This window comes from Brienomyrus brachyistius, chromosome 17, assembly GCF_023856365.1.
Source record: "Brienomyrus brachyistius isolate T26 chromosome 17, BBRACH_0.4, whole genome shotgun sequence".
NCBI classification, from domain to species: Eukaryota; Metazoa; Chordata; class Actinopteri; order Osteoglossiformes; family Mormyridae; genus Brienomyrus; species Brienomyrus brachyistius.
In genome coordinates this window covers 17,358,108-17,374,146 of record NC_064549.1, presented here as the reverse complement: position 1 = coordinate 17,374,146, position 16,039 = coordinate 17,358,108, and the positions used below count along the sequence as shown (strand labels likewise).

Sequence of the window (16,039 nt, the reverse complement as noted above, 5' to 3'; positions counted from 1 at the left end):
ATGAAGAAAAAAAGGAGAACTTACATTCTCTTTATGTAGGACATACCTGAGTGCTGAGAAGAGAAGAGAACTTGAGGGACGACAGTCTTCAGAACCAGTGTCATATGTGACTCCCTCACCTGCTCTGAGGCTTTCGTGAAACATGCGGATGTTGGTGACATGCTCTTTATGGCGGTTGTCATAGCTGGACCTAAAGACAGCAAGCAGCCACTGGTCACAAATCCGATTATACTAATTTAAACACAGACAGCTACAGATGAAAAACAACAGTATTTACAAATCCATATATCAGATCTATCAAAGGGTTTTGGAGTTGAGTTATCGCCTGGGTCTGTAGGGGCAGAGACAGCAGCAGCCATGTGTGTGTGTGTGTGTGTACACATGCATATGAGTATAACGAAATTTCATACTACAAAATTTCAGGATTCAGTTAAGTTTTGATACTCACAGTGTTTAAGCCGTGTGGCACTACGTTCGCCAACTGTGCCTTTTATTGAATGCTTGTGGAATTCGGATGGATGGATGACATTTGACATGACAGCTCCACTGTCAGAATATGTTGCACTGCTGTGCAAAGAGCTCATGGGAGTTTTACTTACACAAAAATATTCTGAGAGCTGAGTGAAAAACAACTGTTTCAGAGAGATAACCAATCATATTGTAGAGGAGGTGGCTTAAGACATTTGCTAGAAATTTCGTGAAGTGTATCGAAACGTGAGCTGAGTGCATACGTGTGTGTGTGTGTGTGTGTGTCCAAGTATGTAAGAAAAGGCGAGCGATTAACTACATTTAACCATCAACCTGCCACCTGTACGCCAATATTACTTCTTTGTTTATGGACAAAGAATAGGTATACGAGAGTAAAAAATACTTTTATTTGTTAATATTGTTCTTGTTGATTGTGACTAGTCCTGCATATATATTGTATATAAAACAGTTAATTTTTTTTGGCATCCATCCTGTATATTGCACAATAAACCTGCATTGAAAAATAAAATCCTGCTGTCTGATTTTCAACCAATATCGAACGCGATTTAACTTCGCCCGCACGAAAAAAAAAAACGTGGGAGGCACATATACAAACAGTTGTAATTCCTCCACCATTCACCTAATTTATATGTAAATGCCCTCAAATTAAGGGTGAACGTTTGCAGCTTCATTTCAAATCCATTGTGGTGGTGTATAGAGCCACAAAGATTAGAATTGTGTCGATGTCCCAATATTTATGGACCTGACTGTATATATTGTTGACTGGGGTATGGGTGGGTAGGGAGGCAAAATTTGATGACCAGGGCTAGAAAGTGGCGGAAAAATTTGAGGCAAGGTTGCCAGCTAATTTTACCACTGCTGAACAGCAGAATGACAGATGTCTGGGTCATCATTTATGGGTGTCAGGGAGCTGCTATGGGCAATTCCCCGCAAGTCTCTTGGCAAAGTCTCGCATGAGTTGCATGCATGTCCAACGATGCTTAGCATTACAGTGAATCACATTGCATCGCAACAGAGGTGAATAGAATCGTATCGCAATATTAGTTGATTCATATGTATGGGAAGAGATAAGTCTCAATATTATTGACAAATGCATGTAGCAGGATCCATGCATAAGAGACACAAATGTGTTTTACTAACCACACACAAATATCTCCCAACACGCGTCTTATAAATTTTTATTTGAAAAAGGCAGGGTGATTTATACGGTCATATTTTTGCAACATATCTTCTGACGTACAACCAGTCTATGAATACTTAAGTGCATTTGTGCATCATGTTGCATGCCTGAACGGAGTGACGTATTTTTGAGACTTTCTTCAAACTGTTCCCACGAACACAAAGCTAATGATCTGCGCATAGCTGCAGGATACGGCTAGGTGGCGATAATGTGTCACCACCTAATGGAGTAGTGCTGGGCAGTATACCCGTTTTAATTTCACATACTACAGTATAGATTTTTCACATACTGCCACACCGTGGCATAGCTGAAACAAGAGCTGTAACACTTCAAGTGACAGCAAATTATGTAATATTGTTTGCACTAGAAGCTCTAAAAAAACAGAGCTCCCTCTAGCATTGAGCGCTTCTGTAGGAGAATTCTTACCTTCCAGAGAATATTTCCTCTAGCTGCTCTGGGGATGTACTGATCCTTTGCTCAGGGTAGCGGCTGATGTGTGTGGGGAAGGCCTTGTAAATGGCTGAGGTGCAGTACAATGGAGAGACCTCAGAGAGGGCCTGCCACAGAAAAATAGGCCACGCATGTCAGTATGCAATACTACACCAAGTTCTTGCATGCCCCACTAAAACATACAAAAACACGTTCCTTTCACTGCTCTGCACTGGACACTCACAGTCGAGTCTTTCAGAGTATCTTCTTTAGCCAACTGCCTCTGACCCCGCAGATCCTGAACATTCTCCCGGGGCGAGATGGATACCTTCAGCTGACCCTGGCACTGGCCACTGAAGTCTGTGATGTTGTACCATCCACACACAGACTGGAAGCCCGCCAGGAGAGGTGAGAGGTCTACGGAAGCAAACCCAATCACCCTCTCCAAATCTGCAGAAAGACAGGATGATACAGCTGACTCTAAAGCACAGTGTGAAACACACCACAGGGAGCATGATGTTGCTGAATTACCTCCTTTGTGCCAAACTTTAAAAACAAGGGTCTGCTGTGGATCCACCAAAATTTGCTTTAGAAGTCTGCAGTAAGAAGAGAAAAAAAACTGAAAAACCAAATTCTCAATCTGGAGACAAACTGAACTTACTTGCATCGTACTCAGGAATCTCACAATACAACTACAGATACATTAAAACAGTGGTATTGAAATTGTATTTTGACAGCCCCCCCAACCCAGATCTGACTTATTTTTCCTGATGAAAATGAACTCATCCATTTTCACAGGCATGCAGTAATACATCAGTTAACTCTAAAAGAGCTCTAAAACCTGAAATTACTAATCTGCAGGATAGTAAGGGTCTTACAATAGTAAACGACATTGATATAGTAAATGAGTTCAATGATAGTTTTGCACGGGTATTCACTGTTGAGAACCTTAGTAACTTACCAGTTATTACCTATCCAGCATCGTCTATAGCTAATATATATATATATACATATATATATATATATATATATATATATATACTGAAGCAGATGTTTTGCAAAGCCTAGCTAAGCTCAAAATAAATAAATCACAGGGCCCTGATGGCATCTTACCTATAGTGTTAAAAGAGATGAGGGATATTATTTGCCCTTAACTTTACTGTTTCAAAAATCCTTATCTGAAGGTGTGGTACCTTCTGATTGGAAGCACGCCTTCATAATGCCCATTTTCAAAAAAGGGGATAGAAGTAATTTGTCTAACTATAGGCCAATCAGTCTAACTTGTATAACTGGTAAAGTTATGGAGGCTATAATCAAAGAGAAAATGGTAGATTACCTGGACTCCAATAACATTTTGCGGGATAGCCAGCATGGATTTAGGAGAGGTAGATCCTGTTTAACAAATCTGTTGGAGTTTTTTGAGGAAGCTACTCAGGAAGTTGATGATAAGAAGGCCTATGATGTCATCTACTTAGATTTCCAAAAGGCTTTTGATGTTGTCCCCCACAAGAGGCTCCTACTTAAACTCAAAGCGACAGGTATTTTAGGTACCGTAGCGACCTGGATTGATAACTGGTTAACAGATAGGAAACAGCGAGTAGTTATAAGAGGCACAATGTCAAAGTGGGCTTGCGTTCATAGTGGGGTACCGCAGGGTTCGATTTTAGGACCACTATTGTTCCTAATTGGTGAAATTTGCAGATGACACCAAGGTGGGTGGTGTAGCAGATACTGAATTAGTGGCTCAGCAGCTACAGCGGGATCTTGATTTAATTAGTGACTGGGCCAATACCTGGCAGATGAAATTTAACGTTGATAAATGTAAGGTACTCCATCTAGGGAGCAGAAATATAAAGTACAGGTATTTCATGGGTGTCACTGAAATAAAGGTAGCTGATCATGAGAAAGACCTTGGTGTGTATGTTGATGCTTCCATGTCCCACTCTCGCCAGTGTGGGGAAGCAATAAAAAAGGCCAATAGGATGTTGGGGTATATCTCCAGGTGTGTGGAGTTTAAGTCAAGGGAGGTAATGCTAAGATTATACAATTCCTTGGTGAGACCTCACCTAGAATATTGTGTGCAGGTTTGGTCACCATATCATAAAAAGGACATTGTGGCCTTAGAAAAGGTGCAGCGTAGGGCCACAAAAATGATTCCTGGTCTTAGAGGAATGTCATACGAGGAACGGTTACTTGAGCTAAATCTGTTCAGTCTCAAGCAAAGGAGACTGAGGGGGGACATGATCCAGGTATATAAGATTCTAACAGGTTTGGATGCTGTTCAACCAAATAGTTACTTCAGCATTAGTTTAAATACACTAACTCGTGGCCATAGGTGGAAATTAGCAGGAGAACATTTCAAGCTGGATTTAAGGAAGCACTTCTTTACACAGCGTGTAGTCAGAGTATGGAATAGCCTTCCTGATAATGTAGTGCAAGCTGAATCCTTGGGTTCCTTTAAATCAGAGCTAGATAAGATTTTAACGACTCTGAGCTATTAGTTTAGTTCTCCCCAAGCGAGCTTGATGGGCCGAATGGCCTCCTCTCGTTTGTATAGTTCTTATGTTCTTATGTTCTTAGAAGGGTGTAACTCAGCTGCAGGGTCTGGACGATGCTGACCTGCACTCGTGCCGGTGGTCCCACACAGGACAGTTACTGCTCTCCACAACAGGCGTAGTAACAAGGCTTGTAGCATCGGCGGTGGAATATGATACACAGCAACTGGGACTCTCACCAGTGCGGTCCGCTAGGGGGCAGCCTGCCAGAGATGAATGGGGAAATGGCTGATCAAATAAAAGCAAAGGCTTACACACATAGCATGACTGGTGTAGTGTGGGCTGTTTCGGTGAGATGCGAGAGAGATGTCGTTCAGTAATATACCTTTAAGACTTAGATGCATGGCTCTCTCCACAGTGATGCTTGCTGTGAAGGTGTTCACAGTGTCTATTAAGGCCTCAGGAGGAACTTCAGAGGTCACTTCAGGCTTCTCCTGGTGTCTAGGCGTGTGTGGTGTGGCTGGTAAATTATGGTGCTCTTCCTCTTCACTCCCCTCTCCTTGGTTACTGCTGTCATCTCCACTTTCGACCACAGAATCTGGCTCCTGAGGGTGTGAGGCGCCCTGGCCAGAGGACATTGTGCCAATGTGTACCCTGAGTGCAGCGCCTGACAGGTTGGCGGATGAGCGTCTGAAAAGGGGGAAAACACCTGCAATGCACAAATATGCACCATAAGAATTATTGTGTTCTCCAGTTATAACCTAAACAACACAATGAAAATAGATCAGCTTACATTACATGTTAAAAGTTCCTTTTCCATCTAGTCCTTCATCTCTCATAAATCACCACTCATGAGGATTACACTGCTGCAGTAGTTCCTAGCAACCCAGAAGAACAAACACAAATGGTAGCACCACCATAGCATCCATGCCCATACGAAGAGTGATCATGGCACAGGATGTTACCACTACAGGCTCACACCTCCAGGTTCAAAGCTGGCCGCCTGCTCTTTATACGGGTACAGAACCCAGCCATTTCTCCCCTCCCCCCACAAAAAAAGTGGTTATTTTGGTTTGTCCATTGGTGACCAAGACAAATCCTGGGCACCCATGTCATATGTGGTTGCTGCCAATCAACGTTAGAAGGATGCCTCAAAGGAAGCAGAAAGTCCATGCCATTTGCCATTCCTAGGATTTGGCAAGAGCCAACCGATCATTCGGATAACTGCTACTTTTGTATGGTGGACATATCCAAACACAAGAAGCCGTCTGATAAAAATTCTATAGTTTATCCAGACATACCATCATCCATTGCTCCTATGCCACACAGTGATGAGCTACCTATACCAGTACCTCCACGTCTGGGAGTAGGAAGTGACACAGGATCTGATGATCAAGAGTTTGGTGGCACAGACTGGCAACGTGACAGCGTCTGTGAGCAAAGTGAACCACCCTTTCCTAATCAAACTGAATTAGATGACTTAGTGAGAGATTTGGGTCTAACAAAGGGTGGTGCAGAGTTACTAACATCACCTTTGAAAGAATGGAATCTCTTAGATTCATCATGCAAAGTATCAGTGAACAGAAGCCGACATGTCCAGTTTGCCAAGTTCTACACTATGAGTGATTCATTGTGCTACAGCTGTGATGTTTCTGGACTTCTTGATGCAATTGCAATGCAGCATATTCCAGAAGAATGGCGTCATTTCATAGACAGTTCATCAAGAAGTTTGAAGGCCGTTCTTCATAATGGCGATGTACGTCCTTCAATAGCCATTGGTCATTAGGGAACAGTTCCTACAGTCTAATAAGAGCCTTTGCAAAATTTGAATGCATCTGACAACTGACTATGTTTAACTCTGGCTTATGTTTACGACGTAAGAATGTAAATTGCATTATAAAAAATAGATTTTGTAATTTTGCTTTTGTGAAAAGAAAAAAACTAATGCCATATTTGAATTCAGCATGTCAAAATTAGTTAAGAAACAACAAAAAATGCAGCCAGACAAAAAAAATGTGTTACCCAGTGTAATGGATGCAATTTCAGATTGATATTGTAAATACATAATTAATACTGATATTGACAAGATATCTACATGAGAAACTGAATAGAAGAGAATATGCACAAAAGTATCTCTCAGCAAAAAATCTGACCCAAATAAATAATGCACAGAGGTAAAACAAACATGCTCGTAAACACAAAATGTGCATTATTTAATGCAAATGTAAAATTACAATGATAGCTTGGTTAGTGTCCACCAAGCCGTCCACTGCAGAGACAAAAACCATCAAGCAAGTGAATGACAGTATGTACAAAGAAGCATTTGAAGTTCTCAGTTATATGTGTCAGGGAGATGAGCCTATGGGTAATGGTACTGGAAGCCCCATTTATGAAACTTTCCATAAATTTCATTGTGGACAAAAATGCGTATGAACAAAAACAAAAAAAGGGGTACTAACAAAAAATGTTGCCTTATCAAACCTAGCGTACGCACATTTCCCTGCAGAAATGTCAGAAATATTTTGTAAATGTGCGTACATGAATCAGCCTGAGATCCTGCCCAGCTGTCACCCACAAATAACCATGCAGGGTCAACGCAATGGAACTGTATGCTCATATATTATGCAAATCAAGCATTTCTGGTTGCAAAGTTTAAAGTTAGCAACTGTAAATAAAAAAATAAGAACAGGAATTGTGAACAGTACAAGGTAGAGGCACGACAAAATGTTTTATTTGGAGGCCTAAGCACATTTATCACAAGAAAATGTACCGACTTACATTTTATAACAATTTATCACGTATGTGTACATTGTACAGCTATGGGTAGCACTTCTGTGGCATTTTGCACTTTCAAATCCATCCATCCATCCATTTTCGAAACCGCTTATCCTACTGGGTTGCGGGGGGTCTGGAGCCTATCCCGGAAGCAATGGGCACGAGCCAGGGAACAACCCAGGATGGGGAGCACTGCAGTTAATTCCATCAACTCTACTAAACTGCCTGAAATAAAACGGTCAGATCAGTAAATAGAGGGAAATGACTTGTTGCACAAAAGGCTAGTGGGACTGCAACCACTGGGGACCAACTCACATCTTCACCCTCGTACTTTGACATGAATATATAATCAATGATAGAGGATACCCTATAATGCGTTGTTATGTCAGAGAAGTCAGCAGATAATTTTGTGTTTTGTGAATCTCAAAATGAACAAATCACAAGCTGACCCAGACCATCGACCTAGTATATTTGTCAAAGTCTGCATCACAGATAAGTGGCACATCAATATGAAGAACCTGAATTAGCACTTATTTCAATGTAATAAATAAACTTTGATCTGAGGTGTCACATGACTCCACTCCATCCAGTCCATGACATACAACAAGGAAGCAAACTCAAACACCGAGCGGACTGAGCAACTCATCGCAATGTCATTGCAGTCGATTGTCCCAAGTGCATTAGGAGCACTGGACCTCATAGCAAATGTAGTTTTCATATTTCATATTTCACAGTGCACAGACATTATACAAAGCTCAAACAGTAAACAAATAATTAAAAATAGTCTTGGTGGTGCATAAAAACTCATTCCCTTCTACTCCTTCCACTTATGAAATCACTAGCAAGAACACAAATATGCCACAGCACATTCTCGTGGCAACTTAATTTTTTTTAAATAAAGGCGTTCATTCTTACACAATTAAGCCTACAGATCGTTCATTGTTACACAAATAACCCTACAGATTCTACACGGTTGGGTACGTGAACAATGTGATCTTGAAACCTTTATAGAAGGAAGGCAGACTAATGTACAGTGTACCCAAGTATGAGTAAGCACCTTGTGTTAGTTTAGAAGTTTCTGTATCTTATATTAGCCTTGGTCATATGAATATGCACTTCAATAAGTTTCGTAGCTTATCACTATTTTGAAAGCCCAGAACAGTCAGGTCTCTGGCTAAGCATCTCGGGACCAGCTAAAGCCGCCAAAACTTGCTACTTTTCAATTAATAAAACCTGGGAACGTTTTTGCTTTCCCACTGGAGTTCCGGGCGTTTTGTTATAAATTTACAAAAACATTGATAGGGCAATTCTGCTACAATTGTGTTTTCTAGAAGGTTCAACCAAAGAAATGACTGGCAGCCCTATCATATAAGAGGCGGGGAAGTAACTGGATGCCAAAACATAAAAATAATAGTAAAGTCACATAGGAGCAAAGAATACCAGAGCTCCAGAAGGGGGGGGGGCAGATTGCTAGCAATTGGTCCAAAAAGATGATGCTTGGGACATCCCCTGTGATGGTAATAAGAGATTATAAAAGCGTATAAAAATCAGTGTAATCCAGTATGTGACGCACTCCTGCAGGGTGTCCAGCCTTGGCTGTAACCTCACTGTTGCAATAAAGATTGAACCTGAAGTTTTACACAAGCGGGTCATTCGATGCATTCCTGATCTGGCTCCAAGGGAATAACCATGACACTGGGATATCCTGCATCCTGGGCAAGAGTCAAGTCACAAAAAGCTAGAGGTTTCAATAGTACAAAACATTCAGGGTGCAGATTATATATATATATATTTTTTTAATACAATAAATTATAATAAAATATAGATATGAATATAAGTGCAAAGTATGGTTCTGTGCAATACGAGGCACTCCGTGGCTTAAGGTGCAGACAGGAAGTACAGAGAGAGAATGATTGTATTAGGAAACATGATACAAGTGCAAACAGGAGATATATAATGTGCAAAATGAGCAATTAGTACAAAGAAATGAGCCAAGATGAGTCAAGGTACCAAGTTGTGTCAGGAGGGGAACAGGGTAGAGAATCAATGCTGTACTTTTGAGCACACTGATAGTTGTGGGGAGGAGGCTGCTCCTCAGCTTAACCTAGGGCTGGGCAATTGTATTAGGATGAACTCGCGGACCATTACGTCGTCCATGTAGCGTAGAATTAATGAGTTGTTTACTGTCCTCTTGTTACTGTAATATGCTGAGCAGTTGTGAAATCCACCTAGCAGGCATACATATGAGGTGATTGAGGTGTGGATTGATTCTGATCGTATATGGACTGATCATCCTGAAATTCACAGACGTCGCCCATGATTCACCCATAATATTATTGTGTCAAGGTTGAATTGCACAAACATGTTTTTTACTTCACTTATATAACTTGTTTCTCATGAAAAGTGCCAAGATGCTTGTCTTGTCCTAAAGATCTTTGTCCTGTGATATTTATTCTGGTCAAGGACGCTTGTCTTGTTATTTTGTTATTCTGTTCAAAGATGGTTACTTTGTTTTTCTGAGAGGTTTTCATGGGGAACAAAGGGTGGTCCAATATGTTTTGTACCATTGGTCGGTGTGTGAAGCTTATCTCGTTTTCAGAAGAAGAGGGCAACGTGTTGATCATGGGAACTTGTCTTATTATTTTTGATTGAAACCGCAAAAAGCATTACCCGGACAAAATTGGAAAATTAAGAGCGCATTGCCTGATGGGAGGGGTGAGCCTGGCCAGCTCATCCCCTGTCTGCACGCAGCACCCAAATTTAGCACCCAAGACTGTTGGAAAGCCATTTCAGGTGAAATGGCTTTCTTGAAGCTCATCGAGAGAATGCCAAGAGTGTGCAAAGCAGTAATCAGAGCAAAGGGTGGCTATTTTGAAGAAACTAGAACATAAAACATGTTTTCAGTTATTTCACCTTTTTTTAAGTACATAACTCCACGTGTTCATTCATAGTTTTGATGCCTTCAGTGAGAATCTACCAATATAAATGGTCATGAAAATAAAGACAACACATTGAATGAGAAGGTATGTCCAAACTTTTGGCCTGTACTGTATGTGTAATAATATATATATATATATATATATATATATATATAAAATTTGTATCTTTGCACCTATTATTATTGGCTATGACATATAATAATATTTGATATTACTTGTAATACGAGGTTAATTTTGCATTGCTTTTCATACAATATCTTGGTATTGATTTTAATGCAAGGTTATTTTGTATTACTTTATTAAAGTGTTTTTGAGTGAACCTAAGTCTGCTTGTTTATTCCTTCGAGAGCCTTATATCCCCTTCACATTATTTTAAAACAGCAATTAATCGAAATTTAATCAAATCAAAATCAACATTCAGAACATCTAATCGACGTAATCTTGCCCATGTTGGTTACTTAGTTTTATTTTTTTATTCTGTTAATATTACTTAAAAATTATGTTAATTCTTTCCCTAGTGCGTGTTCATGTAATGTCCCCTTAAAAACATACTACCACATGACTCCACCCCATCCAGTCCGTGACATACAACAAGGAACCAAACTCAAACACCAAGTGGACCGAGCAACTTGAGCAGCTTGTACCAAAAAAAATGCCATGTCCATCGTTTGGACACATTGTGGCTTTAGTGAAGACGACACCAAACAAAAAAGCAGACAAATGTAAACACTGTGAAAAACAGTTTCAGCTACCAAAGATACATCGAAAGATCATCTGCTAATAGTGATCAATTTCACCCAGACAGGCATGATCACTATAGATGGTTTATTTTGTTTTCAAGAAATGCAAACTATTTCAAAATGTTGGAATAGTGTTATTCTTTTGAAAATACCATATAGATACATATAATGTTTGGATGGTTAAAAAATGAGAAACAACTGCAATGTGACAAAATATGAACAATCACAAAATTAAATGTATACAAATACACAAAAACATTAAAGTGCAACGTATGTGCAATGTTCTTGTAGTGCAGGAATGTTATTCTCTTTCTCATTACAGAAATTCTGTTTGTTGATAGACTGACAAACCCCTCAGTATCACATCCTCCTGAGCTGTTATCCACCAAATCATGCAATGACCTGCGATGTCACCTGCACCTCTGCCTAATACTACTTTAGTTAACTTGGCACATATTCAATGACCATGCAACTTTGCCTGAAATTGCTCAATACTTTAGGCCTACTACCTGCTGCCTTGACACTGCCTACAAGGTTGTTTAAAGATGTTTTTAACTGCATAGCTACAAACAGTTTATTGTTCTCTTCAGTCAGGCCTTTTTCAGAGCGCCCTGAAAACCACAGTTATCAAACCTTTTAAAAAAAAAAAAAAAAAAACCCAACCGAGATGCCTCAGTAATAAGCAACTACAGACCTTTTTTAGTCGTTTCTTAGATTGTGTGGAAAATGATGGATCAGTGGACCGGCTTTAATTATGGTTTAAAAACATAACTCAAAACTGGACTCACTATATGTTACTTTATTGTATTCTATCTTTTTTTTCTCCTTAAATTTTCCTTAACTTCTATGGTCTTTACTCAGGCTGCTTTAAAAGGATTCAAATGTCGTACAGTGACAAAAAATATATCTTATTACATCACAGCCTGCACCCCTCACATCCCCTAATTTATGTCACTCACCCTGTGTGCAGACCATATTGGAACTGACCTTAACAATTAAGAAATGCTACTCACCTGAGATGGTTCGAATTCTCTGCCCACTCCTGGCCAATGAAGAGAGATCCACATAGGCTGAGCCAATCAGCCGGTCTGTGCCATGGGGGCGGGGCTTCTTATGGTTGCTAAATGCCACCCATACCTGCAGCTCCAGCCTCTCTTCCTGAAGGTACCAGCGCAAAGCAGGGGTGACCGTGAGCTCCACTGGCCTGCCACTTCCAAACACTGCAGTAGCCACAGTGCTCCCCCCCGGCTCCTCCTCCAGGGAAGGATGCTGCAGTGAGGAGCAGACAGCTTTGCCTTCGTACAGTTTGTAACGGATGTAGCAGTAAGTGGACCTTTTCGGGCTCTGGTGACCAGGCAGCTGAAGGCAGTGAAGGGGCAGCCACAACTTTGGCACGGAAATTGCCACAGACAAAATCGGTGCCTTCTCCTGCCACATCTCGCCTTCTCTCAGGTCATCTTTATCGTCATCTTCTTCTACCCCCTCCATATCCAGCTCCCAGCCCAGACCCCGGGCAGCCTTCATTACCCGCTCTCTGTCTGAATGATGTCCAAAGTTTAATGATATCTCCAGCCCCCCGACCGCACTACGGTGGGCCTGCAGTTTCTCTGAATCCTGGGGCAGGGAAAGGCTGAACCAGCCACAAATTCCTGGAACACAGTAAATGAATTAGTCAAAAAGTATGACAAGTATACATTTGGTGGGAGACAGTTAAAATGTAATGGGACTGGAAGCCGGGAGCTGCGTGATTCATAGCAATAATGCTGCTGAACTGCTGCACACAATTTTTCATGTTTCTGACGAGTCACTTTCAGCAGGCCAAGTAGCCAGAGCTGTGGCTATGATGTAATGCCTATGCTTGTTCTCATGTTCCCGAAAGCTCTTACATCCTATCGGCAGCTCCTTCACCTGTAACAGAGCTCAGTTCTGCTATATCATATCATTTAGTCCAGGATGTGAGGTCTCCTCATTCCCATTCAAACTTTTTCAAAGATGACAGGGAATTCAACAGAAACAGTGTTACAGAAACATCAGCTTTATCGAGTGTGCCTGAAACGAGTCATCATACCTGTCCTTTTGCGTACCAGATCCACCAACTGGACTGTCACAATTCCCAGTACAGTGTCCCTGGCAGCTGGGCCTTCTAGCACTAGGAAATGAACACATAATCAATAAATACCAGACAAGGGGTGCAAGAAGTCCACTGTGATATGCATTCCTGTATTTTTATTACTTACTCCTGCGACTATGCCGATGGCGCAGGGTAAAGACAGCAGTCCCCCCATCCAGCAGCTCAGCTAGACTGCAAGTGCCCCCATGTGGCTTGTGGACCACTAAGTTGCATGGGAACTCGGAGTGATGCTCAAATTCAGGACAGAACGACTGAGCTACCACACGTGTGCTCCGCCTCTCTCTCTCAGGCAGGAAAGAGATGTCCATGGTAACGTACGAGTTCACACCTGTGTCAGCATAATACTGGAAAGTGTCATCCATCTTTGCAATGGACCTAATGGAACAGGAAGCGGGAGACAGAGTTTAACCCAATATTAATATCTGCCTTTTTTAGTTTTGAAGCGAAATGAGAAAGCAAGAGACTGACTGTGCTGCTGCCTGCAGTCCTGCTGCTCTGTGAACCTGAACCGCCAGCATCACCACCCGGGGGGCCACGGCCCCACCCTTGGCACCCACTTCTCTTATTGGTCGATGCATGTAATGGACACATATATCCATCAGCCCTGGAAGAGATGTCATGTTAGGCGCGTGTTACCTGAAGGCTGAGGCTGATGGCCAGCGAAGGCCATAGGTAATGCCAGGCGCGTGTTACCTGAAGGCTGAGGCTGATGGCCAGCGAAGGCCATAGGTAATGCCAGGCGCGTGTTACCTGAAGGCTGAGGCTGATGGCCAGTGAGGTTCTCCATCCTTGGAACGAGAGGGAGGGAAAAGACCTGGGTGTCCGACGGCTCCTCTCTCTGCATGGTCACCATGGCGCACAGTTTGGCCAGAGGCAGCAAGCATTTAGCCACCAGCTGCTCCCTGACATTTGGGTAGTAATATCTGCCAAAGATATTGTACGATTTAAATTCCTGAATGTTTCACGGTTTCACAATTTTATAAAAGTAGAAATTGTTTTTGTGCTGATTTTATTATTAAAACGTCTATAAAATGTTCACCTGTAAAAATTAAATTTGTGGCATGTAGGCGATATGGCCAAAATATATCACAATAGTTTTGGTAATAATCAGGATCTATGATTTTAGAATGTATGTAGTGATGTTAATTGATCTTTTTCTAAAGGTTAATTAAGTTTTTAGTTCAGCATCTAGTCACTAAGTTGAGATCCACTGAGACCGATAATTGCCAAATGAGATAAACAGACAGCGCTGAGATGTTACGCAGGATTCAACTGGTTTGTTTCACATTGGTCTGTTTTTGCTGCAGTACTGCTGCAGCTTGTGAACACACGGGTACCACATAACAGGCACTTGCCAGACTTTTCTGTCATTATAATAATAGTGTTAACAATTCACTTTTAACTGGGCATTCATTGGAAAATCAGCTTGGCTGCACTTATGCCTAGTTGACTTCTTGACAGTAATGTTTGCAATGTGCAATTTACCTTACTCGTGTGCGGCTTTGGACAGAATTGTCTGCTAAATAAAAGTTAATGTAAATGTAGTGTGATATCACGATTTGTGAGGTACCTCTCAAATGTGAATCGTGGATACAATTATAATTGATACGATAAAATATCGCCATATCACCCACCACTAGTATGTGGTGTAGATGAGGGATTACATGCTAAATGATTTTGGGAAGCAACGAAAAAAACTTTCCTGTCTGCCTTTTTTGGTGACTGGCTGATCTCAGAACCAGAGGTCTGATACTGCCATTACACTAAGCTATTAGAAACTGACATTTGTTTATTGTTGGTAAGCTCTTGGGGCAACCATGTTGGGAAATGTGCCTTAAAAACAAACTGAATTTCAGTAAATTCTCCTTCAGAGCAAGACACATAGGAATGCACTGTAATTTTTGCTGCCCTCTGGTGGTCATGAACAGAATCACAACCTTACCTACACCACACTTCAAACTGCATCCCCCCTCTAGCTTCTGGACCCTGGCTGCAAAACGAGCCGAGCAGTAACCTCTGCACCGGGATGGCTGAGGGGGCTACCAGCACGTGACTCTCAGTGTGATCGAACACAGGATCAGGAATGCAGAGCGTGGTGGCAGTTCGGAACATTCTCAGACACATTCCTACAAAGGGAACGAAAAACAGACTCACTGGATCACTGACCATTTAGCCTCGCAGACAAGCCCTTAGTAAAATCATAAACCATACCACTCTCAGGAAAACTCAGATCCATTTCCCAAACGGCGTTCTCTCTCTGAGCAGGAAAGCAGTACTGCACATAACAGTCGGCCTCCCCCCACACAGTAGCCTGCAGAGGCATCAGCCCCTTCACTCGCTGCACCCTGACCTCAAACACATGCTCCATCATATCCTGTGAGTTACTCACTTTCACCTGCAGGGACAGATTTTATCACACAGTTAAGGCTACCTCTGCTTCCATTTGCATTATGGCAGCACTATTGCACAGCACAAAATTGCAAATGTTTATTAACAATTATTAGAAACTTATCAAGCTAAAAACCTTTGATTCTGGCTGTGGAGTTTGATCCAGTAGGTGGGGTGGTCTAATGGGGTGGGATACTGAGCAGAGCTCAGTATCCTTTATTCGCTGCAATGTGGCTATTTGCTCTGCCAGTCCCATTGCCAGAAGGACCCGCAGGTGACCATGGCAACTGCCCGAGGAAATATCCAGCACAGGCATGTAGCTGTCCACCCCCACTACAGGGTACTGTGCCTGTAGGAGGAGCTGAGAGATCTTTGGGTCTCTGGGGAGGAGGACAGGTTAAAACATATAATTTGATATATATATATAAAAAAAAAAGAGGTAAAAGGTGATATTTCAACACCAAGCTCAAAAC

At 41.7% G+C, this 16,039-nt stretch overlaps 1 protein-coding gene across 2 annotated transcripts in view; it reads right to left on the bottom strand.

The window, feature by feature from the left end:
* c2cd3 (C2 domain containing 3 centriole elongation regulator) overlaps positions 1 to 16,039 on the bottom strand; it is a 36,451-nt gene that overhangs the window by 5,524 nt on the left and 14,888 nt on the right. For both annotated transcript variants that reach the window (XM_048980889.1, XM_048980890.1), the window contains exons 16-29: positions 15,703 to 15,946; positions 15,390 to 15,573; positions 15,121 to 15,304; positions 13,929 to 14,101; positions 13,647 to 13,782; positions 13,285 to 13,553; positions 13,116 to 13,196; positions 12,061 to 12,696; positions 4,979 to 5,302; positions 4,718 to 4,856; positions 2,630 to 2,694; positions 2,343 to 2,548; positions 2,096 to 2,226; positions 47 to 190 (exon numbers count right to left, since the gene is read on the bottom strand). In XM_048980889.1, the coding sequence (XP_048836846.1) occupies positions 47 to 190; positions 2,096 to 2,226; positions 2,343 to 2,548; positions 2,630 to 2,694; positions 4,718 to 4,856; positions 4,979 to 5,302; positions 12,061 to 12,696; positions 13,116 to 13,196; positions 13,285 to 13,553; positions 13,647 to 13,782; positions 13,929 to 14,101; positions 15,121 to 15,304; positions 15,390 to 15,573; positions 15,703 to 15,946 (2,916 nt within the window). The remainder of the gene's footprint in view (positions 1 to 46; positions 191 to 2,095; positions 2,227 to 2,342; positions 2,549 to 2,629; positions 2,695 to 4,717; positions 4,857 to 4,978; positions 5,303 to 12,060; positions 12,697 to 13,115; positions 13,197 to 13,284; positions 13,554 to 13,646; positions 13,783 to 13,928; positions 14,102 to 15,120; positions 15,305 to 15,389; positions 15,574 to 15,702; positions 15,947 to 16,039) is intronic.